General features: G+C 44.5%; 1 protein-coding gene across 1 annotated transcript; it reads left to right on the top strand.

Annotated features, from left to right (window-relative positions):
* The first annotated feature begins 22344 nt into the window (after positions 1-22344).
* Positions 22345-23356, top strand: LOC147002843 (uncharacterized protein C14orf119 homolog). Its single transcript, XM_085842509.1, has one exon. It carries the CDS (start codon positions 22426-22428, stop codon positions 22852-22854), a length of 429 nt encoding a protein of 142 aa, XP_085698635.1. The 5' UTR covers positions 22345-22425; the 3' UTR covers positions 22855-23356.
* The last annotated feature ends 3603 nt before the right edge of the window (positions 23357-26959 follow it).

The following is a 26959-nucleotide window of genomic DNA, read 5'->3' as shown; positions in this document are numbered from 1 at the left end:
AACAATGTTATATGAAATATCACTCATGAAATATGAGTGATGCAATGCCTTGGGCGGAGGGCCTGGAATGAATAAAAAGGATGGCCAGCAATTTTCACCTTATTTTCTGACAGTGGAGGTCATGTGACCAGCTTGTCTCAAGCCCCCGACACCATGATGGACTGAACCTCCCAACTGGGAGCCAAAGTGAACCTCTCCTTCCTAAAGTTATTCTTGCAGGTGCTTTGGCACAGCAACAAAGTGAGTAGCTAGTGCGGATAATAATTAGTAAACTTAGCCAAATGGGATGAGTCCCGCCTACACAAAATAGCCAAGTCTTTACTGACCACATCGCCCACAGCTGCCTCCCCCGAGGTGTCTCCTCTGAGAATACTGTGCTTGTAGAGCCATGTTGGCTCATGCCCCAATGCTAAGAGCTGCACGTGAGTCTTCTCCAGGTTTGTAGCACATCTAACGCCTCCCTTTCTTCCTGTCTCTGTCACCACCCTACTCCACACTGTCATGGCACCCAGCCTGAACTATGCTTGAGAGCCCCTCCACCCTCACCATGCTTGGGTAACACATGGAATACAATTTGGGTTAATAGTGTATAAGAAAGCACTTGCTGAGAGCTTCAGAGGAACAGCTGTGATCCTAAGAAAAGGTAGGCATTGCTTCAGCCGATTTTGTCATTCCTGGATGTCATACCCGCAGTCATGACAGCCATCAGGTCTCCATGAAACATGTTATCCAGAGAACTAAGTCAATACTGTAAGTCAAGCAAAGCTAGCACAAAGAGGTAGGGTCCTCAGGATATTAGCATGGATTTAATTGCACCTTGGACTTTCTTATACCCAGACCTCTTACAAGGTGAAATACTAAATGGGCTTATTCTTTAGATAAGCTTTGCTTAGGAAGTCCAGGTTCATGTAGCCTGGTGTGTTCTGACTGCTTCTGTCTCAGAAGTGTCCCTCGCTTCAACTTCTGGCTCTCTTCAAATGGTTCTTTGTGCATTAAAAAGCAAAGTGAGCCCTTTGTGGGAAGAAATCTCAGGATGCCGTTGCCCTCATAAATTCAGCAGCTTCCCTTTCCACTTGAAAAGCTGATGCTCCTAAGCGTGACATAACCCCAGTGCAGTGGTCAGAGAACGCGGTGTAACAAATTATTCCCAAATCTTAGCAGTTTAAAACACCAATCCTGTGTTATCTCCCAGTTCCCGGGAGTGAAAGACTCTGGAGCCAGGCACTCTGCTTTTGACTTGGGCTCACCCTTGACACTGAAATCAGAATGCTGTCTGGGATTTGACTGGAGATGCAAGGTCTGTTTCTAACGTCAAATTCTGAAATGTTGGTGAGTGAAAGGTCTTAGCTGTGTACTTTTGCACAGGGTTGCGTGGTTTCTTTACCACATGGCTGCTGGCTCCTGCCAGAGCAAATGATCCAAAGAAGAGAACATCGGAGTGTCCCTCCACTCGGAACTGTCTAACCTCAAACACATATACCATTGCTTCCAGCACACCCTACTTATTCAGTACAGGCTGCTCTCGTAGGGAAAGGGAAACAGGGTTCACCTTTTGAGGGGTGATCATCAACGTAGAGTAACTATGCATAGCCATGCATAGCCATGCACATTTACAACCCCGGGGCTTTGGTGGGTGAAGATTGGTGGGGCTTGCTGGCTGCCAGCCTACCTCCAGGTTCAGGGAGAGACCCTGTCTCATGGGAATATGATGAAGAGTGATAGGGCAGTACAGTTGGCATCTTCCTCTGGAGTCTGAGCATGGATGGGTGCACACACCTGTACACATGCACACATATACACACATATGCCACATACATACTCAAACACATATACACATAAAATGGACACATCCACACACATAAAAATAATTTTTTTGTTAATTTATTTTTTATTAGGTATTTTCCTCATTTACATTTTCAATGCTATCCCAAAAGTCCCCCATACCCACCCCCCAATCCCCTACCCACCCACTCCCCCTTTTTGGCCCTGGGGTTCCCCTGTACTGGGGCATATAAAGTTTGCAAGTCCAATGGGCCTCTCTTTGCAGTGATGGCCGACTAGGCCATCTTTTGTTACATATGCAGCTAGAGACAAGAGCTCCGGGGTACTGGTTAGTTCATATTGTTGTTCCACCTATAGGGTTGCAGTTCCCTTTAGCTCCTTGGGTAATTTCTCTAGCTCCTCCATTGGGGGCCCGTGTGATCCATCCAATAGCTGACTGTGATCATCCACTTCTGTGTTTGCTAGGCCCCGGCATAGTCTCACAAGAGACAGCTATATCTGGGTCCTGTCAGCAAAATCTTGCTAGTGTATGCAATGGTGTCAGCGTTTGGAAGCTGATTATGGGATGGATCCCTGCATATGGCAATCACTAGATGGTCCATCCTTTCGTCACAGCTCCAAATTTTGTCTCTGTAACTCCTTCCATGGGTGTTTTGTTCCCATTTCTAAGAAGGGGCAAAGTGTCCACACTTTGGTCTTTGTTCTTCTTGAATTTCATGCGCTTAGCAAATTGTATCTTATATCTTGGGTATCCTAAGTTTCTGGGCTAATATCCACTTATCAGTGAGTACATATTGTGCGAGTTCCTTTGTGATTGGGTTACCTCACTCAGGATGATGCCCTCCAGGTCCATCCATTTGCCTAGGAATTTCATAAATTCATTTTTTTTACAAACTATTCCACAAAATAGAAACAGAAGGTACTCTACCCAACTCATTCTATGAAGCCACAATTACTCTGATACCTAAACCACAAAAAGACCCAACAAAGATAGAGAACTTCAGACCAATTTCCCTTATGAATATCGATGCAAAAATCCTCAATAAAGTTCTTGCTAACCGAATCCAAGAACACATCAAAACAATCATCCATCCTGACCAAGTAGGTTTCATCCCAGGGATGCAAGGATGGTTCAATATACGGAAATCCATCAACGTAATCCAGTATATAAACAAACTCAAAGACAAAAACCACATGATCATCTCGTTAGATGCTGAGAAAGCATTTGACAAAATCCAACACCCATTCATGATAAAAATAATTTTTAAAGAATTTAAAAATAATCAAGATTGAAAACAGCACAGGTTTTACACATCCTGTTCCATACCTACTTTCTGAGACCCCAATCCCTTTGTTTTTCTTGGGTAAACCATGGCCAGCCCACTGGTCCCTTTGAGTCCAAGTCTTTGCACCTTTGAGCCCTTTGCTACTCCTCTGTTCGTGGTGCTCTCTCTAATTCCTTGGCTGTCTGGAATATTTTCAACTTCTAGCTCTCCAACCTAGTGTCATCTCCTTGGCGATGGCCACCTGAATCACCCAGTCTCAGTCAGACTTCCTTCTCTCCACTACTTTCTGTAAGTTTCACACCATTTGCGCCTACTTGGAAGATGCTATAGAAGAAACGGTGGTTTTGCTGATCCCCAGATTTGTATCCCCAGAGTCTAGGGAGGAATTTAGCACGGGTTGACACTAACAAACTCTTGTAGAGTGAATGAATAAAAAGCGAATGAGCACACATGAAGAGGTGCCAGTTATAGAGAGCACATGAACCCACAACACAGCGCCTCCAGGAAGGGCTTCCTTGACCCATGGTGAATGGAAGTGGGAGCGAGAGAAAGAAGAAAGGGCTGGAGACTCTCTGCCTCCTGCCTCTGCCTCTGCCTCTGCCTCTGCCTCTGCCTCTGCCTCTCTGCCTCTGCCTCTCTGCCTCTGCCTCTCTGCCTCTGCCTCTCTGCCTCTGCCTCCTCTGCCTCTGCCTCCTCTGCCTCTGCCTCTCTGCCTCTGCCTCCTCTGCCTCTGCCTCCTCTGCCTCTGCCTCCTCTGCCTCTGCCTCCGCAGCAGACAGAGTGGAGCTGACAGGAACTCAGAAGTAGATTCACCTTCCAGTGGGTGTTAGTCCCCCAGATGTGGGGGCAGGAAGCTACTTGGGGATGTGTTCTTGGCATGCAGAGCTCTCACTCACACCACCCTTCTCAGCTCAGCCCCATCTCCGTGCACACATGTGGGGACTCATGCATGACTCTGCACAATGAAGCAGGGTTGGAATGGAAATGGACAATTAGTGGCATTTGGCCACAGGACTATGAGGTCAAAAGTCAAAGTGCAGTGTTAAGAGGGCATGATGGGGCAGCAGATTCCTTGAGGGGGCTGCCTTTCACTGGGCAATGCTGGCAAGAGAGAATCTAAAGATGTCTTTGAATGATCAAGGGCTCCATTATCCTCTCCAGTGTCAGAGGAGCTGTGATTTCTCCTGGTTCCACAGTACAGCACCATGGAATGGATGTGGAGATTTAGAAGGGGCACAATGGATCAATAATTCTACCTCCTTCTGGAGTGGGAATCTCTCAGCCCAGGAATTGAAAAAATGATCAGGTGACCTCTTCTGTCCCATCCCCAAACAATAACTGGCAGAGGTCACTTCTCATTCCTGGGTGGCAGTGCCACCAGCCAGTATGGGGCTCAGCAAAGGACTCAAGGTTGTGATGTATGGAGAGACATGGATTTCTGAAAAGGTTGATTTCTAAGCACAGAGGAATAGTACCTGTGCTAAATCAAACTGAAGACACTGGCTCCCCATGAGGTCTTAGCGCAAATATTAATCACCAGCATGGTAAACAGTCTGAGCCCAGGCTACTGTGCTGACAGACAGACCAGACAGGAGAGTCAGGCAACAGTGAGGCTCAGGGAACAGATGGCTCCTGGCCCAGCTGTGTGCAGCACTGTTTTCTTAAAATAACTACTTCATGATAACCTATTCTTTAAGTGAAATGGATTTTGTAGGTCTGTAACACAACTAGACATGGAATTTTAAAAGTTAAGTGAATTACATGCTTCAAATAGAAAATACATACAGAGAAAAAGTTGGATGGTTTAGAGATTTTTAATTTTTCGCTTATGTTGTATGTGTGTAAATGTGTACACACATGCCTTGATGCACAGGTGGCAGTCAGGGGATAACTTGCAGGAGTCGGTTCTGGTTTTCATCTTTCTCCATTTGGGTTCTAGGGATAGAACTCAGACTGTCTGGCTTGCAGCAAACATCTCTTTCCAATAAGCCATCGTGCCCCATTTCAGTACATAAGTGCTTGCTACACCTACTCTCAAAATGGAGTGAATAACCAGAATCTTATATATAATTATTTTAAATAAATTGGTGTGCCAGTTAGTTTTTGTTAACATAAACTGGAATCTAACATAAGCTAAGAAGAGGGAACCTCACCTGAGGGATTGCCTCCTTCAATTTGGCCTGTAGGCATGTCTGTGGGGCCTTTGGTTGATTGATGAATGATGTGTGAAGGCCCAACCCACAGTGGGTGGGGCCACTCCTGGGAAGTTGCTCCTGGGTTGTATAAGCAAGCTGAGCAAGATATGAGGAGCAAGCCCATAAGCAGCATTCCTCTATGGCCCCTGATTCAATTCCTGCCTTCAGGTTTCTGCCCTGTTTAAGTTCCTGCCTTGGCTTTCCCCAATGACAGACAATGACCTGTAAGCTAAATAAAACCATTTCCTCCCTGAATTGTTTTGGGTCAATGTGTTTTATCACAGGAAAAAGAAAAAGGACAAAGCCTAACTAAGACTACTAGGATGTGAGATAAATAACTATTGGTACTTTTGTTTCCTATCTAGTATTTTAAGCAAGCTGAGAGGGGCTGAGGAGGGAGAGAGAGTCTAATCACTTCATTTTCATAGCTATAGATAAGGACTCCTGGGGATGTTGTTTGGGGATCTCAGAATGTGTAAACACTTTAACTGTGGATGACCTAAGTTTCAGCAATGGTGAACGATGGAGGAAGACTCTGAATAAGACTCTGTCCTGTCACAGCCCATCATTGTGCTCAGTTATCTGCTTCCCTTCAGAAGTCTATACATATTTAAAGCATACACAAAATGTTTTCCATCTATATGTAAAATAGAGTTCCTCTTACGATTTGAATATGAAATCTTCGCCCAGGTTCACATGCCGAGTGTTCGCCCCTCCCCCACAGCTGGTCGTGCTATGTGGGAAGATTCTGGAAACTTTAAGAGCTGGGACCCACGCAGAAGAAGTGGGTCATCACTGAGAGTGTGCCACATAAAGTTCTGCCTGGTGCCTGGTCCTTTCCACACTCTGCTTGTTGTCCTCCAGGAGAGCAGCCTCCTCATCTGCATTCTTTCATTACCATGATGCTCTGCCTGAGCACATGGAGTTGAGCCACAGTGGGCTAAGGCCTCTGAAGCCGTGAGCCAAAGCTTTCCCTGTTACTTGGTCACAGAGATATCAAGTAAACTGGTGCCAGAAAAAAACAGGATTGTTACTCTGATTAAATATGATTATGTGGCTCTTTAGCATCTAGATCTAGTTTGTGAGAGGAATTCGGGTAAGTTGAGAGATTAAGATTAGAAAAGCCCTAAAAAGTTATGATTAGAGCTTAGTGGGACGTTCTGGTAGGTGCCAAAGACCAGAAGTGTCTCAGAAATGCAGACAGTGAAGGCTAGTATAACAAAGTTTCTGGTGGAAACATGATCTTTTATCCAAAATTGGGCTAGAGACCACCTGTGTTACGTGCAGGAAAATCATTTGTCTGCATTTTGTCTGCACCCAGAGATGAAGATGGAGATGCTTTTAAAAGAGATCAACTGTGGAGCTGAAAAACTGGCTCAGCAGTTAATTGCATATACTGCTCTTCCAGAGGACCAAAGTTCAGTTCCCAGCACCCATGTCAAGTGGCTCACAACTGCCTATTAACTCCAGCTCCAGGGGATCCAATCCTCCTGGTCTCTTCAGGTATCTGAACATATGTTTACATAGCCACACACGGACATACAACAAGGACATATAATTAAAAATAAAATAAATCTTAAAAAGAAATATTTTTAAAATATTAAACCTTTATGTGTATGAGTATTTATCTGAATACACCATGTATGTGCACCATGTATGTGCATCACATATGTGCACCATGTATGTGCCTGATGCCCACAGAGGCTGGAAGAGGATGTGGAATCCCCTAAATGGCATTGGTTAAAAACCATAGTGTAGATCCTGGGAATTGAACCTGGATCCTTTGGAAGAGCACCCATTACACTTAACTACAGTCTTCTCTTCAGCCCCGGTTGTGAACCTTAAAAGGCAGGTCATGGCAGGTCATGGGTATACAAAGATGGTTGCAGGCTTCAACTGTGTCATTTTTCACAGTTGGTGCAAAATAACATCCAGCTCTTCTCAGTCACTCATTTCCTGTTTTGTCATGTGATTTGTCACATACATTCCTACTATGTGATCTCACCTGCCATGAATCAATCCAGAAAGTTCTCACCCCACGAATCTCCTTGATTGTGGATGTTCAGCTCTTGAACTCTGAGCCATGGAAAGCCTTTCTTCAGAAAGTATCCTGCCTTGTGGATTTAATTACAGCAACAAGATATAGACTAGGGTTGTCCCTGGGGTCGCAGCCACCCTCCAGAGCACTTTTGAAGAGGGCTCACTGATGGCAGTGACAGCCCTTTCTCCACAGAACCCCTGGCTCACTAATTCACTTTGCCACACAATGGGGAAGGTGTGAGCCTCCACAGTGAGAGCTGGCTCAGGCATTTCTCATACTCTGCTCCACGCTGGGAAGAGGTCTTGCCTTCTTGGAACCTCAGCCTCTAGCTACACAGATGGGCCAGACAATCGGCGTGTCTCTCTCTCTGTGCATCTATCCTCATCTAGCAGCGATTGTTTCTGGTTCCATGAAGAAGCCTTTCATACATTCCTCTGAAGCCACGTATGTACCTGCCTAGAACTTCTGAACCACTTTACAGAGCAAGGGTGGGGGATCTAGGGAGATTTGAGTGACGGGGAGGAGAGGACCAGACAAACACAGGGCTGTGTCCGTGAAAATCATTCTGTCCAGTCGCTCTCACTAAGTACACAGGAAGAACACATGATTGGCACCTCAGCCATATGCCTCTAAAAGAGCTTGAAGTATAACTAGTCTTTAAAAATCATCCAAATCACAAAACAGAAAGCAGTCAATCAAACCACTTTGGAGAGGGGGGCGTGGCAAGGATGTTTCCACCAAGAAAAGCTTTTTATCAGGCCAGGTGACAACCCCAAGGCAAATGTACAGGGCCTGGCGACCTCTATGGATGTGGGGACTACAGACCTCAGCCCTAGACATTCTGCCTGTTGCTTATCACTCCACAGACAGCTGGCCCATAAAAGACTGGGGTAAGAGGTGACAGGCGGGCCTGTTTATGGCTGCCTTCTCTCTAGGCTCCACCTGTTGTCTCCTGACTCACCTCAATTCCTTGAAGCTAAGAGCACCCCTTTATAATGCATGACCCCTGTGACTGGGAGGGGCCCTCTAACCCTCTCCTAATTGACAGCTTACTTGAACCTTCCCCTATCCACTAGATGGAGGCCACCTGTCCCACAAGGCAGCTGGGCCTACCATTGCTTTGATCCCTCCCCCTCTTATAGGTAGACTTGTTTACCTTTAAAACAGAAGATAGGAGAAGTTCCACACACAGCCGGGCCTTCAGCGTCATACCTCTGTTCCAGAAAGTTCCTTATTGCAACTAAACCCCTCACTGTAATCCCATAACCCCTTTACCTTAATCCCCCTGGACCCAGTGCCTCTTAGTACCTGCCACCTGCCAAGGACAGGATTCAGAGTCCTCCTGTTTGTCTTTTCACCCTGATTTAGCGTATGGCCGTTGCCTTGTTATTAAATAACCAGAGTATGAGTTTATTTTGCTCTGGCTGAAGTGTATTACACACATAACAAAACAATAAAAGCGCCAGAGAGCACCTGTTCCCTGTTCTGCCCAATTGCGCTTGACTAGATAGCCCTCATATTCTGAGAAGTGATGACCTCACTTGCGCAGCAGCATCTGGCTCCTGCCCTGCACCTCCCTCCTCGCAGCCTGCATCTTGTCTCCCAGGCTAGCTTCACTTACCACCACCATGAAGCGTTCTGCATCTTTCTAGGGGTCCCCGAAGGTTGTTCACCCATCAGTGCTCCTGAAAAGGCAGACAGGAATTTAAATCTCCACTTCTCAGACAAAACAAGCACAGCTCACTCTAAATGCTGAAGGTTGGGACCTGGGCCTCCAGAGAAAGTAGCTGTTAATCTGTTGGCCGGGAAACGCGTAGTTATCACCATGCTGCCCGCCTGGGAGTGCTGTATGGGGACTGCTGGGTATATACCAGACTTGAAGACTGCTGAGACAGAGGAATCTAGATGGCATTGTCCCCACAGGAACATGGGAAAGAAGAGTAAGATGCAAGTCCTCCAGTCTGTGGCAACTTCCCCTGGTCTGGAGATAAGTGTGAGGACTATATCCAGGTAGAGGATAGTCATTCCCAAGGCATCCTGGAGCCAAGGATCAAAGATGACCCAAAATATATGGCTGATGACTGCCCCTTCCCCCACTACCAAAGACAATCTGTCAGGCAGGAAGCAAACACGTTGGAACTCTGTAGATGGTCCAGAGGCTCCAAACCCACTGGCCCAACTTCAGAGAATTGACTTTCTTCTGTGGATGGACACACGGTTTCTGTTTTAAAGGAAGGGCAAACACAGGCCATATAGTTTGGAGAACAAGTTACTGGTGAAGTACACAGCTGCCCAACTCTTACTACCTGCCCTGGCAGATATGGCCAGCTAAGGTCTGGGAACTCCTCCTCGTCGTCCTGATGAGATGGAAAGTGAGCTCTGGGCTGATTCACCTCAACATGGAGGTAGACAGACCTGAAAGAAGTCAGCAGGGCTCACTCTGTGCCCCTTCTGGTACAAGAGAGACCAAGTCATTCAGTCAGGAAGGGGAGCTTGTTGTAAAATTTCTTTTTTGTCCCAGTGAGCTCAAAGTGTTAGCTCAAAGACTTTAGCATGGTATCTGTCTTAGTCAGGGTTTCTATTCCTGCACAAACATGATGACCAAGAAGCAAGTTGGGGAGGAAAGGGTTTATTCGGCTTACACTTCCATGCTGCTGTTCATCACCAAAGGAAGTCAGGACTGGAACTCAAGCAGGTCAGGAAGCAGGAGCTGAGCAGAGGCCATGGAGGGATGTTCTTTACTGGCTTGCCTCCCCTGGCTTGCTCAGCCTACTCTCTTATAGAACCAAGACTACCAGCCCAGGGATGGTCCCACCCACGGGCCTTTCCCCCTTGATCACTAATTGAGAAAATGCCTTACAGTTGGATCTCATGGAGGCATTTCCTCAACTGAAGCTCCTTTCTCTGTGATAACTCCAGCTGTGTCAAGTTGACACACAAAACCAGCCAGTACACCCACATTGCCTGCTCTTCTTTCTAAGCTCAGTGGTCACACGATGCCCTTCTTATATCCCTAGGTGGTGGGGCTTTCTTCACCTAATGGGGATATCTTCCCTTCCTAATGGGACAGGGTTATTTACTGGGTCTCATAGATGTGTGGTCTGTCTAAGAAAGGCCTCCGGTACTGGTACTTCTAGGCAACCTAGGTCCTGAGACTCTCAGGCACATTTGAACATTGCCCCTCCCTGTGGCATGTGGCCTGGTTATCTTTTAGATGGCCTCTCTCCATCTTTCCTTCACCATCTTTTCCCCTTCGATAATGAAAATGTCTTAGTTTTGTTCAATGCCTTTTGAAAGTAAAATTCCATGGAACACCTGACCAGCAGCAGGGACGATGTCTTTCCCCATCCCTTTCGTCAGAGGGTCAACTTGTGGGAGTCAGTTCTCTCCTTCCACCATAGAGGATCAGGGTTGGAACTTGGATCATCAGACTTGGCAGCAAGTGCCTTTACCTGTTGAGCCATCTCACTAGCCCCAAGATTTAATATGGTTGGGGGTCACAGACCTCAATGTAGATCCCAAAACTAAAAAAAATCAGAGCTCTAATAAGTAAAGATATGATCAGCAAGACTCCAGAGTCTTAAACATTTAATTTGGGATGGGAAGAAATCTAGAATACCTACTTTCCCTCCCATTCAAGAAGACCAAAGAGTTTCTTTCTCAAGAACTCAGTGGCTCAAAGTGTGGAGGAAAATGGGGGGAAGGGTGATGGCTGAGGGCTGTCTAGAGCTATGGAGTGCCTGCCTGTGTTTTAGGTTGGAGAGAGGCTCCATGGATAGAGTGTGCGAGCCTGAGGACCCATGATCAACACCCATAGGGCACACATATACACTAACATGCATGCACACATACAACTTGGTTTTTTTGTTTTGTTTTTTTTTAAAGGAAAAGAGATGGTATCTTCTTCACACAGGGAAAATGGTAGGAAATGTGCTGAGCCTTTCTTTCACACAGCAGCTGGCCCTGTGATTTGGATCTGAGGTTTGCTTCTTAATCAAAAGGCCTTGGGCCTACAGGAGTGGGTTGTATAAATCATAGGAAGTCTCAAGAAGTCAACCAAGGGATTCAGGGTGAGAGGCATCCAGAGAATGAAATCTGATCTTCATCTGCTTTATTAAGTTAACATTTTTCTACCGGCATTCGCCGTCTCCCCTCTCAAACCCCTGCACACGTGCGAAGGGTAAGAAGTGAATCTATCCTTGGCAAACCTAGAGTGGGTGGGCCGGGAGTCTGCTCCTTGCTTGAATATCACTTTCAAGACAAAGTATAATAACCCCTGAGTTAAATCCTCCTCACGGGCAATAAATTATAAATAAGTTGAAGTTCACAGCCAGAGAATTTGACACAGCCCTGATACAGGCTGGGAAAAAAAATAAAGGAACCACATCTCCAGTTACATTTGGAAAGCCTAGCTGGGAGTTTTACTCAATACTACAGTTGGTTGAATGGCAGCACATGCTTAGAGATACTCCTGGTGCCAAGGGGAACAGTTCATGACAACCTGGAGAATATGTGGTCACTCAAGGCTGTCGTCCTGTCTCGAGGAAAGCTAACGTGTTGGGGCGGTTGTTTTTACTGGAGTTTTGGTGTGTGGGGAAGGTGTTGTTAGATTTTTGAAACAGGGTTCCATGTGACTCAGGCTAGCCTTGAACTTACTATATGGCTAAGATTGATCGTGAATTCTGAAAACTCCTGTGATTATAGGTGTGCACTACCACACCCTCCCTGTTTTTGCGTGTGTGTGTGTGTGTGTGTGTGTGTGTGTGAACTCTTTGCAGCATTCTTGCTGAGCATCCTTTGCGTGTGTTTTACGGGGGCAGGGAGAAGATATGCACTTGTGTGGGGCTCACATGCCCATCTGTGTGGATGCATGCAGAGCAAAAGCCAGAGGCTAGCCTCAGCTCTTATACCTCAGGTATCATCCACATTCTTTTTTTTTTTTTTTTTTTTTGAGAGATTCTCTCACCAGGCTAGAACTTGCCAAGTAGATTTAACTGAGTTTTGGACATGGCACCCAACCCCTAAGTAGTGGAGAAATTAGCTGAGAAGACAGTTGGACAAATCCCCCTGCCTCCTTCCTTTGCTGGGCTCCTCTGTGCTACTTCACTGACTTAAGGCAAAAATTAGTGATTGTCTGGCAAAGGCCAGTGTGAGCACAAGTAAGGCCCTGTACCATGTGTGGACAGAGCTGACGTGCATATGCACAAGTGCTGCAGCAGCAGCAGCAGCAGCCCTGGAGTACCACAGGCTGCAGACTGTCTGACTGATGGAGATGCCAGGCCATTCCCTGACTCGGCCCTAGGTGGGCCTATACAAGCAAGGCTAAGACCTCCATGGAAGAATAGTAATCCATTTCTTGTCTGGTTCCAAGGAAGGTCTGGGAACACGGTGGCAAACAGTGAAATAAGAATTTACAAATTTATCACTGGAGTCCTCGTTTAGTTTTTTTTTTTTTTAATTGAACTCAGGGCATCCACATTCTAGACAGTAAATAAAGTTTATTGAAATTTGTCTGTGTCCCCTGGTTTCCACACTATCTATGGCCACTGAGGTTTTGCAAGGCAAGTGCTGGTTTAAGTACTCCCACAGGCAAATTAACCCCATAGTATGAAAGTCCTGAATACTAGCTGCACATTTACTAAAACCTTTGCCAGTCTCTCCCTTGGGCAGTCACTTAGTTCCCAAAGTATATATATTCTTACAAACTAATGTAGAAATTGAATTTACCCTTATAAGACTCCTTAGTGGAATGGTGGAGGAAATGCAAGCAGCATACAGTGGAGTAACATACAGCTACCAAAAATTACATTTATGGCTTAATTTAAAACACATCACCAGTGAATTTCAACTAAGCATTTATTTGCAAATTAAGAATACCAGGTAGTGCAGGGTGTGGTGGCTCACACCTTTAGTCTCAGGAAGCAGAAGCAGGCGGATCTCTGAGGCCAGTCTGGTCTACAAAGTAAGTTCCAGGACAGCCAGTACTACAAAGAGAAACCCTGTCTCCATTGCCCCTCCCCCACCAAATATTAGATTAAAATAATTACAGCAAGACTAGCTTTGACAAGTAGAAATTTGGATATTGTTTTTATTATGCTTGGGAGATGGTTAAAGCATTTTTAAAACAAATATTACTTTTATGGATAAGTATTAAAGTAAGAGTTCATAAACTATTTATTACAAGGAGATAAAGGGTTCCTGGGATGAAACGATTTTTGCCAAAGGTGTGAAGTAATAAAGGAGGAAAGAAAGGAGGAAGAAGGAGGAGAGAGGGGAGGAGGGATGAAGGAAGGGGAAAGAGGAGTGAGGGAAGGGGAAGAAAGGAAGCAGGGAGGAGGAGTGGGGTAATTTATGAAAATTTTAGATAATTTAGAAATATTTCCTTAGAAAGTTTTAAGGCAGACAGTGTCTATGCATCTGACTGTGTATCCAGGCTGCTGTGTGGTCTCTGAGGTTATTGCCAGAGCTCTTTAGGTTAAGTGTGTCCTCAGACTAGGGTGGCCACAGTGTCTTGAGAAGGGTGAAGAAATTAACACCTACCCAGTGTTTTGTGGCGAGAGGAAGGGCACCAGGCATCCTTCATCCAGCAAGAAGTACTAACTGCCCACCCACGAGGGCTTACATGATGGCCTGGGGAGGTGACTCAGTAAAGCTGCTTGCTGTACTGAAGAAGAACCTAATTTGGATCCCTAGTACCCAAGGTGAGCATCCATAAGCCTAGTGCCAGGGGCAGAGGGCAGACAAGTGGATCCCTGGGCCTTGCTAGCCTGCAGTCAAGCCAATCAATGACTTCTAGGTTCAGTTAGACCCTGTCTCAAAAATTTAGGTGGAGAACAGCTGAAGAAGATACCCAACATAGACCTCCAACCTCCAGACCCCCCTGCATGCACATCTGCATGTGTAAACACACACACACCCCCACACATACACACAGAGGCAGGTACACACAGGCACACTCACAGAGGCAGGCACACATACACACATACAGAAGCAGGCACAGACACACAGAGAGGCAGGCAGGCACATATATATACACACATATGCAGGCATGTACACACAGGCGCACACACACAAAATCAGCCACATGCTCATGTGCACATGTTAGCACACGCTCACGCACACACACACACACACACACACACTAGTATCTCATTCTGACTCCACCACAAGTTTTGTCCTCTGTGTTTGAAACTGTGCAGAGCTGCCTTGCAGCATATTGAAGTGCAAGGCTCTAACAGACGAAAGTGGCTTGTCCCAGACCAGACTGTGAAGTTTGCAGAAGCTACAGTTAAGCAGGACTTTCCACCGATTGTATCACTTCTTACACTTCTCCCTACACAGATCTCTCCACCAAAGATGCAGAGAAGAAAGGGTGGTGGTTAAAGTGTTCAAAACCACCTTGAATGCCAAGGGAGAAAGAACAGGATGGAAAAATTAAAGTGCCTCAGGGAGCCTGCCAACATTCCTCACCCGCCACGAGCTCTAACCATGCAGGCTGACCATGCAGGCTTTGTCACCCAGACCTTCCAGAGAAATTCCGCATACTTAGAACCCCAGCCCTTTGGGCCAAATGATATTGAGGATTGTGGCTTGGTGACTACTAGGAGAGAGCTGAACCCACCAAGGCCACCATCATATATCACCAGGCTCCCATAGCCCTGGAAGAGAGACTTTGAACTCTGAAAAGAACAAGCCAGAATGAGAGCCACAAGGAAGATGTGTTAGGAGTAAGATGTGGATGGTCCTTCCTGGGGAGGGAAGGAGAGGATGGGGTCTCTGCACTTCTAGACCTAGTACAGGCTAACCCTCTTGGCCTTGATCGACAGAGTAGCTAGGAACTCAACTTTAGTGAGTCTGAGTTGGCAACTGAAACAAACAAAACGCTTGATCAAAATAAAAATAGACTTGCATCAGGCCTCAAGCATCTATTGCAAGGAAGCATGCCAGTCAGCGCCTGGGACTTGGAGGCTGAACCACAAGAGAAAAGGCAAAGGTGCACTCAGGTAAGCGTCCTCTCTCTTGGAACAGCAATGCCGGTTCCCCTCCGAGAGGTTCTGTCAGCACCCTAGCTTGAATGGACATGAAGTCTCTTCTCTAGGTTGGATCTGCACAGCAGCACATGCTGTTACTCTTAGAGGTTTGCCCTGAGAAAATAGAAATAAAGACACTCTTAATCATGTTTTCATAGAAGATGGAAAAAGCAATCTCTATGTAAAAGAGTATTATCATTTTGACTTGGACCAGAAGGGGGCGATTGAACTTGCATCTCCTCCCGCCCCCAAGTCATCTAAATGGGTCTTGTGAAGGCTAGAATAGTAGGGTAGGAATGAGGGGTGATGTTAGAGCACTTACCTGGCACATGTAAAGCCCTGGACTCCATCCTCAGCATGAGAGACAGAGACAGAGAGAGACAGAAAAAGAAACAGAGAGAGGCAGAGACAGACAGACATCCACAGACAGAAAGACAGAGAGGAACAGAGACAGACAGACAGAAACAGAGAGAGATGAAGAGAAAGAAATAAACAGAGCAGAGAAAGACAGAAAGAAAAAGAGACAAGAAGACAGAGATACGTGTGCACACACACACACACACACAGAATGGTTTACATTAAAATATAGCTACAGGAAGACTTTCTGAAAAATGAATCATTAGGCAATTTCTGTATTGTATGAACATCCATGGTAGAGTCCTAGATGGCCTGGATACTGTGCATATAGGGCTATAATGATGAATGCCTGTATACATGTGTCTGGCACACACACACACACACACATACTTTTCCTAGCTCACAATTTTTAAAATTATAGTATGTCTATCAGGGAATGGTGTAACTATTTGTTTAACTTCCTGCCTTCCACATATGCCCATATATGTGTATACATTTATTCATATATGTGCTGCTCCAGGGACTATGGTGAACCAAACAAAAGATCAAATCAACTCCATGAGAATGGTCAAGATGCTCCCACACTCCCATGGTACCCAGCTTTACAGTAAATGGTTTGTTTATTTAATCTGTGTGTATGGGTGTTTGCCTGCATGAGTTTGTGTGCACTGCAAGTGTGTAGTGTCTACAGAGGCCAGACGAGAGTGTTGGATCACCGAGAACTGGAGTAACAAAAAGTTGTGAGCCACTACATGGGTGCTGGGGACCAAACTAGGGTCCTCTTCAGAGCATAGGAAATTGTAGCTTCCTATCTCTTCAGACCTATAGTTATTATTTTTTTTATTAGTAGGAATTTTCTCTAAAGTAATAAAAGGATGGTATAATTAGTACATAGCCCAGGAACACAGTGGCCCCCTACCCCTGTCAAGAAATATATTCTCTAAATAATTGTACCCAGTATACTTTTATACAACTGCCAGCATGGTGGTTTGCTGACGCCAACACTACCGCAGGCCCTTGAGTCATGTGCTAGGATATGAAGGCCTGTTGACTACAATGTCACTAGGCAACAGGAATTTTCTGACTTCATGGTAAACTTACAAGACAACTGTCCTATGTGTGGTTTATCATCGACCAATATATTGAGCTGTGCCATATGACTGCTAAGTCTCATAAAACGTGAAATACTAGGAATGGGAAATTTTTATATGAAAAGAAGGGTGGAAATGAAAGGGGGGAGAGGGGGCGACTAAAGAACCAATGGCTACACAGTTTGGGGAAAGATAACATGAATTCAAAAGCACTGACGTGGAGAGAGGTGAGTGTCTGTGAGCTGTTCAGATGCACCGGGTCTCTGGGTAGCTGAGGTTTAATCATGTACTTTGCCGGTCCTTTTAGAAGATGTGGGTATGAAATGAATAGCAGATGTTCTGGGGAAAGAGATGCCACCTTTACTTATTCTCCCAGTCACTCCACAGCCACATGAGAAGAAAAATGTCATCCATTGGCCTAAGTTGGCTGGAGACTCAATGGATGCTTAGTAATGCAATATTCTGCTCAACAGAAAGTTACACGTATGTCAATGGTTCTGCTTTGAAACAATTGCAACACAGCAGCATGCCCTTTGTGCCAGGACAATAATAACATTATTTGTTCTTTAGTGGCACATTCAGTGACTCAAGGTCACAGTCATAAGCATTGTTCTCTATACCATGGGCATGAGCAATTCCCAAATAATGAATAGTTCCATTAGTGAATAGTACAGGCATCTTGAGGATTCTCATCACAAAATAAGAATTGCCTAAAACCTCCCAGTACCCACGTGGCTTTGTATTCTGTTGTCAATATCTATGGTCCAGGGACACAGGCCTTCTATTAGTCCCTTTCATCCAGCCGTGGCTTGATGCTTTTGGAGCCTTCTGTGGTTCTGCAACCATGTGCTCTTTCAAATCTCCATGAATTGGCTTTGCTCTCTCACTCCTACCACAGCACCATAAGCTTAGGAGTGGTCTCTGACAGCAAGCCAGCCTGAGCTGTTACATCATCTCCGAGAAACCACCCCTCCCTCTCATGCAATGCAAAGAAAACTCTCAGTGCATGGGTATTAGATGAGGGACCTACTCATTCCTAAGACAGAGCCTGACCAGTCCAGGGAGGAAATGGAAGACCACACACTTTCCTTTGGGTCCTTTACTTCTGTTATCATAGCTTACAAGGGTGCCACCTTTAATTCAGCTGCCACATACCACAGGCTCATACTGAGTCCACAGAGACCCGGAACCCAGTATGGCCCTCATCCTGTATTTGTAGGTTTTTGTTATCTGAACCAAAAAGCAGAGTCATATCTGTGTTTTTGAAGGCAAGAGGTACTCAGCTCCTAGACCGACATTAAGCTGTTTGACTTAGGCTGTCTTCAGAGTACAAACCAACATAAGTTGCCAGGACCAGAACCTCAAATACAGGATTGACTGCTCATTGCCATTGAAGGGAGTAAATGGATGCCCATGAGGAGTTGGTAAACCACCTCTATACTCAGCTTCTTTTCTCCCAAAGCTTCTTGAGAAGCTCTGTGAACCCAAGGGTAGTGGGTGGAGCGTGTTATGTAAATTTCCTTTGTGTCCTGTGCTTGGCAGACTAGCAAAGAGGGCCCCAAGACATCCCTTCTCAGGCAGGTAAGGTGTCTAAGAACCCATAACCACACTCGGGAACACTACTTAACTCCAACAGTGAGTTCAACTGAATAATGAGATTTCCTGTATTGAGCCCGATTGTGTGCTAGTCCAGACATGTCCACCTTGGAGGCCCACGGGTCTTGCTAGGAATATGACCCAGCACATTTGCAGATGACAATGACACGTACAACATGAAAAGGTGGGACTCTACCGTCTAGACCTTGCAGAAGGCGGTCTAAAGTCTGGAGCCCTCTGGTCTCTGCCTACTTCTGGCTCTGCTTATTGCTTTCCCTTCAAAGGCATAATGCCTCCTTGCTGGAGCCCTAACCTATTAGAATAACTATTTTGAGGCTACACAACTTGACAAATTAACATCAGTCTTACATAAAAACCCCCTTTGGATTCCAAGGACAGTGGGAGAACCCTCTCTCCTGAACTACACAGAGGAAAGGGATTAATATTCTGAATCAATTATCTTTCATTTCTCTCATGTAACATATCATTTGGTTTCCATAAAGTTCTGGGCCATTGCCTTCTGGAAAAATTCGTGGAGCCAGCGAGCAAAGAGAGGAAATGATTAAAAAGAATTTTTTCTCAATGCCACAAATTCACTGAAACCCCTTCAAGGCTCTGGGCCATAGAGCCTTGGTCCTCTCTCTGCCTATTTTTCCATTCATCCTCTGACAGCTGCTGAGCACCCAAGAAACAGCTGGAGTGAGATGCAGGGATAGGCTGGCAGGTAAGAGCTCAAAGCCTTAAGAGACATCCCAAAGCATCCACTTGCACTACAGATGGACTCTCTTGAGAATGAACCACGGAATTCTAAAGTAAACCTTGCTCAGGCAGACCACAAAACCAAAGCAAGAGGAAAAAAAAAAAAGCCATCAGGAATGAGGGGACTGAGCCAGCCACCATTCCCAACTACAAATATAGTGACTATGTTTGAACTGTTAAGAACAGGGGTCAGTGAGACCCCTTCATCCATGAAGCTCTCCTGTCCCCCAGCCCCCAGTCATGGGAAATCACACAGAGACCTTCCTAGAAGAATGTCTTTCTTAGTTCCACACTGCTTTGACTGGTGAGATGTCTTAGCTGGAGATGCTGTGGGGAACGTTTTAGATTCCTTACAAGCCTCTCGGAGCACCTAAACACATATGGTTAATGAATACTACTTATCCAAAGAAGGAAGGCACTCTCCCCCTTTGATAAGTCTGAAAGGGGCATCTGTTAAAGGCAAATGTCTTCGAAACAAGATAGGCATACCTCCTAAGTGTCTGCTCTTGACAGTTTTTTAAATCCTATCTGCTTAAAATAGAGCCCTCAGATTCATGAATGCAGGAATGATCGACAGCTGTCAGCCTGCTGGGTCACCGAGATATTTATACTGCAAACAGAAAGATAATGCTGAGGCTGAGGAGTGGAGCCCCCATCAGCCTACACCTTCACCAGAGACTGCCACAGAGTACTTACTTAGGGTGAAACCATGGTGCAGATGACTTCTTCCTGAAGCCAGCAATTACAGCATAGTGATGATGTTCTTCATGTTTCATTCTTCTTGTGTGTGTGTGTGTGTGTGTGTAAGCACCTGGGTGTTTTGCCTGCATGGATATTTGTTCACTACTTCACAGAGGCCAGAAGAGGGCATCAGATCTCCAAGAACTGGAGTTACAGACAGTTGTGAACTACCGTGTAGGTGCTGGGACTAGAACCTGAGTCCTCTGCAAGAGCAGCCCCTCTCTCCAGCCCCAATCAGTTTTTATTAAGATGGTTTTACATGAAGGCAGCAGAAGGAAACCGAACAAACAGGAACACTATGAAGGTAGTGGTAGGTTGTCCTAGTTTTATGAAAAAAATGACTTTATATCTCATTAGTTATGAGTCTGCCTTTGGCTTTTTGGAGAATGAAACATGTGTTTGTTAAATTTTAAAGATGGCTGAAGCTTCCAACTCATTAGAAGCATCTGCTGAAAACGTTGACATATGAAACTACTTATTTAAAGGCATCCGAGAAATGTCATAGCAACCAAAATGATAAGTCACATTACAAAGGAAAGGGAAGTCCCCAGAAGAGCCAAATTATCTCCAACTCTTTCATTTGGGGATGTTTGCCATTTGGGGGCATGGGGCAAGAAACACAGGAACAGTAAAGGAGGGGACTGTTAAGAGGCAGAAGAGCCAGGAGAGTTAGGCAATCTCTCAGCTGGGGAGACAGAGCTTGAGATTCAGAGCTGTTAAGGCAGCCAGGGAGCCTGATGTGGTGTTGTACATCTATAATCCCAGCACTCAGGAGGCCGAGAGGAAAAGATTTCAAAATCAAGGCCAGCCTGTGCTACATAATGAGATACTGTGTCCCAAAAACAAGGTTTAAAAAGCAAGATCTCAGAGAGAAGCAAGGTACAGATGAGAGGGCCCATCCCCAAACAACAATCTTCCTTACAATTATTTTCTGGTTAAGTTGAACAGAAACGAAGCTAAGAAGCCATCAGAGAGGGACAAGGGTGAGAGAAATTTCCCTATAATCTCAAGGTTATGAGAAGAGGGGAACCAAGTCCTTATCCTACCAAAGAATAGGACTTTAGAAAACAATTTATGTGCTCACTGGGAGGCTGTTAAAGGGATGATGTCATAGGAATGAGGAAAAAGAAAGGAAGAGAAGAGAATAGGAGAGGAGAGAAGAGGAGAGGAGATGGGAGGAGAGGAGAGGAGACGGGAGGAGAGGAGAGGAGAGAAGAGGAGAGGAGAGGAGAGGAGAGGAGAGGAGAGGAGAGGAGAGGAGAGGAGAGGAGAGGAGAGGAGAGGAGAGGAGAGGAGACGGGAGGAGAGGAGAGGAGAGGAGAGGAGAGGAGAGGAGAGGAGAGGAGAGGAGAGGAGAGGAGAGGAGAGGAGAGGAGAGGAGAGGAGAGGAGAGGAGAGGAGAGGAGAGGAGAGGAGAGGAGAGGAGAGGAGAGAAGAGAAGAGAAGAGAAGAGAAGAGAAGAGAAGAGAAGAGAAGAGAAGAGAAGAGAAGAGAAGAGAAGAGAAGAGAAGAGAAAAGGAGAAGAAAGGGAGAAGAAAGGGAGAAGAAAAGGAGATGAGGGTGATTTCCTGACTACACTGAAGTGTTCCATCCTGCTGCTTTCCAAGTAATGGGATGTCTTCCTTGGCGCAGTTACTTAGCATACAGTGAAGTGTAATTGTATAAAGCTAATTACACCAAGAAACAGAACCAACCCCAACAATACACAATAAAAACAGAATTATCTCTGTCCTGGATGCTAGGCAAATTCTTTAAAAAAAAAAACTATAATATATTCACACACAAAAAAAGAAGAGAGCTGGAGTATTTTCAAAAGTAGAAATTATAAGAAAAAAATTATGAAAGGTAAAAACTCAATAGATAACTTTAACAGAAGAGTAGACGTAGCTGAAAGGGGTGTTAGAATAGGAGAAGCCACCGGAGAAAAGAGGCAAGGCTGAATCAAGCAGAAAGGGGCTGTAAACTAGAGAGAACACCGTGAAATGCAGGGAGAACTGGAGGTTTTTAGTTCTGAAGTATGGGTATCTCAGGAAGGGAGGAAAAATGAAGGAAATCAGAGGTAATATTTAAACAGACAATTAGCCAAGAATTCTCAAAAGCCAAAAAATTATATTCAAACCAAGGTTCAAGAAATGCTATGAATCAAAGAATAGTAGAATAAAAAAAAAAAATCACATCAGGGTCCATGACAGTAAAATCATTATAACAAAATTCAAGGAGAAAAAAAAAAATAGTAGAACGAAAAATGGTGCAGGATCCTTCAAGGAGTGGGGAGAAAAACAAGACAAAAAGACAACTGACTTCTGACAGACAGACAGCTGACATCCTAGAAGAAAGGAAAACCAGAAAAATGGAATAGAATCTTCACTGAGGAGAAAGGAATGGTCACACTCAAATTTTGTATGCAGCAAGATATCCTATGAAAGTCAAGCTTAAATAAGCAATAAAAATTAAAGTATGAGGAAACATGGAAGAGACTCGGAGAGTTGGAGCAGGAGCTGAAGGACTCTTGTGATCTCTGGGCGTCTTCCAAGGGGAAAAGGGAGGATGTCACTGGAATCGTCTTCCACATCAGGGCCACCTTGCTTCCCTTCTGTGTTACCTTCAGTGCCTGATGACATTGCCAGCTCTTCCCCTCCTCCAATGTCTTACATCACTTCCCAGGAGATGAAGTGTATTCTTCACTGGTTTGCCAGTTGGTCAGGTCCCCAGAGGGAACGTTTTCTACAGGACCTGGTAGCTAAGGCAGTGCCGGGAAAGCTACAGCCACTGCTGGATGCTCTGGAGCAGCTCAGTATGTCTGCAGCAAATCGACCACCGTGTATCTTTGAGTGTCAGCTACGTCTTTGGGATCAGTGGTTTCGAGGTTGGGCTGAGCAGGAGCGCAATGAATTTGTCAGGCAGCTGGAGGTCAGTGAGCCAGATTTCGTGGCGAAGTTTTACCAAGCAGTGGCTGCTACTGCTGGTAAGGACTGACAGGCATTCAAATCAAGAAGAGAATGACGTGTGACCACACCATGACTATAGTGATGATTCAGTGCAAGTGTGTCACTTAAAGATTCACCTGAACTGTCAAGGTAGTGGTCGCCTTTTATTCCAGCACTCGGGAGGCAGCCTGGTCTACATAGCAAGTTCCAGGCCAGCCAGCACTACAAAGCGAGACCCTGCCTTAAAAAAAAAAATTTTTTTTTTTTTTGCATGAACTTCCTGTTGAAGGCTAGCACTGTTTTTACCCTAGTGGTATGTCACCTGGACTCGCTCCCATTGTAGCAAATCTGATTATTTACAGGAGATGTCTAAGTCTCAAGAATTTAATGACTGCTTTTGTTACTATAACTAAAGGGACCAGTATCTTGTAACTCAAGCCTACAGCGGGCCCAGATGGGGCTGTTTTGCCACATTTACTCAACTCTAGCATAATTATGTTATTTCCCCACTGTTGAATTTCCCAGCGATGATTTAATAAAATTAAGGAAAATTGAGAGAAAAAAAAAATTAAAGTATTAAACCAGGTGTTGGGCTGCATGTCTACAATCCTAGCACTTGAGAGGGAAAGGTAGGAGGTCAGAGGTCAGAGGCCCAAGGTCCAAGGTCACCCTCATTTATATGGTGAGTTTGAAGCTATCCTAAAATACACAATATGACCCCATCAAATACTTTAACATAAAATTTAGAATACACTAGAACTCTGCATAAAAATATGTTACTAAGAGAAATTATAGAAGAGTTTAGTCACAAGAGGCATAAGTATCTTCACAAATTGGGAGACCTGTCAGGTTTAGTCACACATTCTTGAAATCCCAAAACTTGGGATCTAGAGACTGAGTATAATTCTGGGCTACATAGCAAGGCTGCTTCAAAAACCAATCAATCCATTGATCAATCAAGAAATAATAAATGGGAGACATTGTCAGCTCAAATATATAGACATGTATATGCTTGTGTGTGTGCATGTGTTTCAAATGGTCTGTAGCTACAGTGTAAACATCAATAGATTCCAGTAACCACTTTCATGGTATTAATATAATTGAATAAATTAATTAAAAATCAATATAAATCAATTAATCAAGGCTTATTATAAAGTTATGTACTTAATATAGACTCTGTTGCTCAAGGGACAGATGGCTGCCAGTACAGAACAGAATAGGGCACTGTATCTGTGTATCAGATACGCATATATGTGATCACTTGGCCTATGACAGAAATGTGACTGAAGTACAATGGAAAAGGCTGTCATTTTCAACAAATTATATCAGCTGGACAATCACATGGGAAAATGGACTACATGCCTTATGAAAAATTAATTTCAAATGGGCCTCAAAGCTAACTAAAAGATAAAACAGCAATGCTTCCTCACCGAGACAGAATAATGTCTTATGGCTTAGGAGTAGTACACACTTCTTAGACAGGTCATTAAAACAAGTCATAAATTAAAGATTGACAACTGGACTTCATCAGAAGGAGTGGCTTCCCTGCATCAAAGCAAGATGCCCAGGAAGAAGGCACCACAGGAGATGAGGAGATTTGTGATGTATATATTGATGATGCTTACTACCAGCGGCAGTTGGGTTTCTTCTGGTCAAATTGACACAATCTAGTGTCATTTGGGAAAAGAGAACCTCGTGAGAAAAATGCCTCCATCAGATTGGCTGTAAGCAAGCCTATGTGGCTTTTTTTTTTTTTCCTTTTTAATGGCTGACGATGAGGGGAAGGGGTGTCCTTCCCACTGTGGGTTGTTCCACCTCTGGGCAGGTGGTCCTGGGCTGAGAAAGCCACGGAGAGCAAACTGGTACATAGCATTCCTCCATAATCTCTGCTTGAGTGCTCACCTCCGGATTTCTGCCTTGATAGCCTGCCCTGCCCTTCCCTCAGTGGGGGACCATGACATGGGCCCCAGGAATCTATAACAGAAAGACCCTGTCTCAAACAAAACAAAACAAGAATCAACTAGCACAGTGCTGTTTGTAAAATAGATAGATCTAGAATCAGCCAGGAGACAAACGTCCAGGCAGGTCTATGAATTTCCAGGTATAGTTAGTTAAGGTGGAAAGACTCAGATAAGCATGGTGGGTACATACCTAGTCAGTCTAGCATGAGCATCCATGACTATAAGTGAGATGTGCCAGCTGCCTCACGCTCCTGCAGCCATGAGTTCCCTACCATGGTGAACTATAACCATGACCTGTGAGACAATATAAACCTCGCATTCCTAACCCAGATTTTGTCAGGTCTTCTGAAAAAAGTAACTGATACAGGATCTAGCAAAGGCCTTCTGTTCAGAATCTCCTACAAAACGCCAAGAGACAGAGTCGCCATCCAGCTTTTCCACTAGGCCAAAGGCATCACAGACACTCACAATGTACAAATAAGCACATGGACCATTGCTAAACATTATAGATCACCATAGAAACATGAGTTAAAGCCACAGTGAGATCCCATATACATGGTCCAGAATGAATATATATACACATATATATTCATAAATACATATCCCCTGCTGGAGATGTGGGGCTCAGATGGCCAGGTGCAGGACACTGTATCTATAAAGGATGTTATCCCACCACGTCAGTGAATTTAAGAATACAGACACACAATGACACAGCAGCTCTATTTTTAAACGTACACAACAAAGACTTGCACTATGTCCTCCCAAGTCACAAACAATACCCACAGAAGCAGTATTTACAAATACTTCGAAGTGCAAACAACGCCAATTGACCGTCAGAGCTGTAACAGAGACATCATGGTGATGTCATACCATAAAACAATATAAAGCAATAAAAACAAGCTACTACTTTGCACAACAACCCAGAGGACACTAACAGACACAGTGTCAACTCGCAAGAGATGGGCATGAAATAGATCTCAATGTAGGACTCTTTTGCTACAGATTTTAAAAAAGAAAAAGAAGTTACCATTTTTATCCTAACTAAGTCCAGAGGTCAGACTTCATGCCTACCTCTGGGGAAACTACTTTTACTCAGAGCATAGAAAAAAAAAAATTGGAATGCTAAGAATGTTCTACATCTTAATCTGAGTTGTGATTAAACAAGGTGTGTATGTCTGCAAAATCGAATCAGGCTATAAACTTCACATTTGCACATTTTATGGGATGTAACTTCTACCTTAATTAAAGAGATATGGAAACTGAAATCAAAACCAAAGGCAAAACAAAGACAGTTCTAGAAAAACAGAACGCAAGAAAATTCATCAGAGCTGAAGAAAATACTGTAGGAAGTATTCTGCTCCATCGTGGCCTTGGCAGATAAGAATAGTCCTAATGGAAAAGAAAAAAAGAGAAAAAGACGTGACCGCAGTAAGAAGGGGCGGGGGTAACAGAGTGGCCCCTGTTCAAATCCTAGAAGTATTTGAAGGAGGAAGCGTATTCATTTAAATCTGACCCTAGTCCTGTGTGTAAGATATCTCACTACATATATGTAAATATATGGAAAATCTTGACCAACATGAAGGCACATGACTGTAGTCCCAGTATACAGGAAGCAAGGTCAAGGCCAACCTGGGTTACACAGTGAGCTCAAGGCCAGCCTGGGCTACACAGTGAGCTCAAGGCCAGCCTAGGATATGTAGCAAATCTTGTCTCAAGTAAACAATAAAAACAAAATAAAACATCTAAAAACGATTTGAGCTCTGAAACCTGTTTGGTCCCGAGTGTTTTACATTTGTATTTATGTGTGTGAGTTTGCCTGTGCAGGACAGTGCCCAGAGAGGCCAGAATAGAGCACTGGATCTTCCAAGAGGAGCTAGTGTGACACGTGGTTGTGAGTCATCTACTCAAAGTGGGTGACAAAAATAAAATTCCAGTCTTCTGTAAAAGCAGCAAGCTCTCTTAGCCACTGAGCTGTCTCTTCAGTCACAAGCATTTTAGATAAGAAAAAAATAAAACCTGATTATTCAGTTTCCATTCATGTGAATGTAAAATATGATATTAAATTTAATTATTGGAAAGCTTTCTAAGCATCTCAAGAATCACTTAGAAATGTGAATCTCCATTTGAAATTTCATGTTAAATTAAATCTAAATCTTCGTGTTTCTATCAAAGCTTGATGGCTTAATATTTGCT

This window comes from Mus caroli, unplaced genomic scaffold (genome assembly GCF_978045245.1).
Source record: "Mus caroli unplaced genomic scaffold, Mus_caroli_1 scaffold_8, whole genome shotgun sequence".
Taxonomy (NCBI): domain Eukaryota; kingdom Metazoa; phylum Chordata; class Mammalia; order Rodentia; family Muridae; genus Mus; species Mus caroli.
The sequence above is the reverse complement of the archived record's forward strand: the minus strand, read 5'-3'. Positions and strand labels throughout refer to the sequence as shown.